The sequence below is a fragment of the Stegastes partitus genome, unplaced genomic scaffold (assembly GCF_000690725.1).
Source record: "Stegastes partitus isolate 25-593 unplaced genomic scaffold, Stegastes_partitus-1.0.2 Scaffold1059, whole genome shotgun sequence".
NCBI classification, from domain to species: domain Eukaryota; kingdom Metazoa; phylum Chordata; class Actinopteri; family Pomacentridae; genus Stegastes; species Stegastes partitus.
In genome coordinates, this window is record NW_007578790.1 from 54772 (window position 1) to 56247 (window position 1476).

Genomic DNA, 1476 nt, shown 5'->3' on the forward strand with positions numbered 1-1476 from the left:
AAAAAAAGTCCTGCTGCACAGAAACCATGGTGGTTCTGTCTCCATCCAGGTGCAGGACTTTATAGTGAAAACAGAACTGTCCAGAACCATCCTGCTCATGTTTAAACAAACAGCCTGAATACGTTCAGCCTCTCAAACCACAGCGACACACAAACCAAACCCACCTTCCACGGCCAGTTTCTCGGCGTTGCTGGTCCGCTGTCTGCCCTCGATGTTTATCTTGCACTTGTACTTGCCGCTGTTGGACACTCTGGCGTCGGGCAGCAGGTACAGGAAGTCGTCCGAGGAGCTGGTGGTCTTGGTGTACACCTCGCTGCCGTCCTTGTAGACGGTGTACTCGCGACTCAGCGCCTCCTGGCCCGAGCTGCTGACCGATGCCCGGCACCTCACGGTCACGTTGGTGCCCCGGCTCACGTCAGCGCTCGGCTCGATGGACAAGCTGACGTCTTTGATGGTGAACACTGGGGAGGACATTTAAAAAAACCACAGTTTGAGCTTTTCTTTATACGTTCCAGCAGGTTCATCATCGTTACAGCGTCCCTGCAGAGGAAACTCTTGTTCATTATGTGCTTTAGGGAAGTCAAGTCCACTTCATGTTTTATTGCTCATTACATCCACCTTCTGGGATGTACGCTTATTAGCTTTCTGGCTCAGAGTTGGATTTAATACCTCTCTTATGTCCGTGTTAACTGTGCAGCCAGAGAAGGAGGTCTGTGAGGTGAGTTTAGAGAGTTTAGAGCCTCATTCCTCCACGTGTTGGAGGACTTACTGGAACGTCTCGTTTGGTCGGATGACGACGGCAAAGGAGTGGTTAGATAAATCAACAAATATATCCAAATATGAATCTTTAAATTGCATGAAATCACTGTCTGGCCCCCAAGAAATCCAGTATCAGTGCTGATACAAAGACAAGGCAGCCGTCCGTTCTGTTTAATCACATTTCAAACACCTGCAGCAGTGGCTGGGTTCAGGAAGCTGATGTGTTACCGTGGAATGTCACTACAGCGGCTACCAGGATCCTGACTGGATGTGAGACTTGTAAGAAACAATGAGACGAAAACTAGTCTAAAAAAAAAAACAACCCAAACACGAGCTGAACAATGTCGTAGACGCAGGTCTAAACATAAGAGAGAATTAATGACCACGCTACAAGCACGAGCCCCTCAGACGTAAGAGACGAAGGAAATACCGTCGTACAAAAGAACAAAAGGTTCTGTGGTGATGTCTCGATGTCAGCAGAACAGCAGCAGCGGCCCGGAAGGTGAGGAGGAGCGTCTTCTACCAACGTTCAGAGGAAACAGACTGGCTGACTTCTCATCTACTGACAGCCCCGACCTGAACCGCTGGGTCCATGATGCTGGTACCACCGGGCTGCACAGTGGGGATGGTGGGGCTGTGATGATGTGCAGGGTTTGGTATCTGACAAACATCGCATCTCTACTAACTCCTTCAGAGGAGTCGTAGGAGTCCTGGTGG

General features: G+C 49.7%; 1 protein-coding gene across 10 annotated transcripts in view; it reads right to left on the reverse strand.

Moving 5' to 3' along the window:
- pecam1b (platelet and endothelial cell adhesion molecule 1b) overlaps positions 1–1476 on the reverse strand; it is a 30834-nt gene that overhangs the window by 24840 nt on the left and 4518 nt on the right. For all 10 annotated transcript variants that reach the window (XM_008295561.1, XM_008295560.1, XM_008295565.1 and 7 more), the window contains exon 3: positions 165–461. In XM_008295561.1, the coding sequence (XP_008293783.1) occupies positions 165–461 (297 nt within the window). The remainder of the gene's footprint in view (positions 1–164; positions 462–1476) is intronic.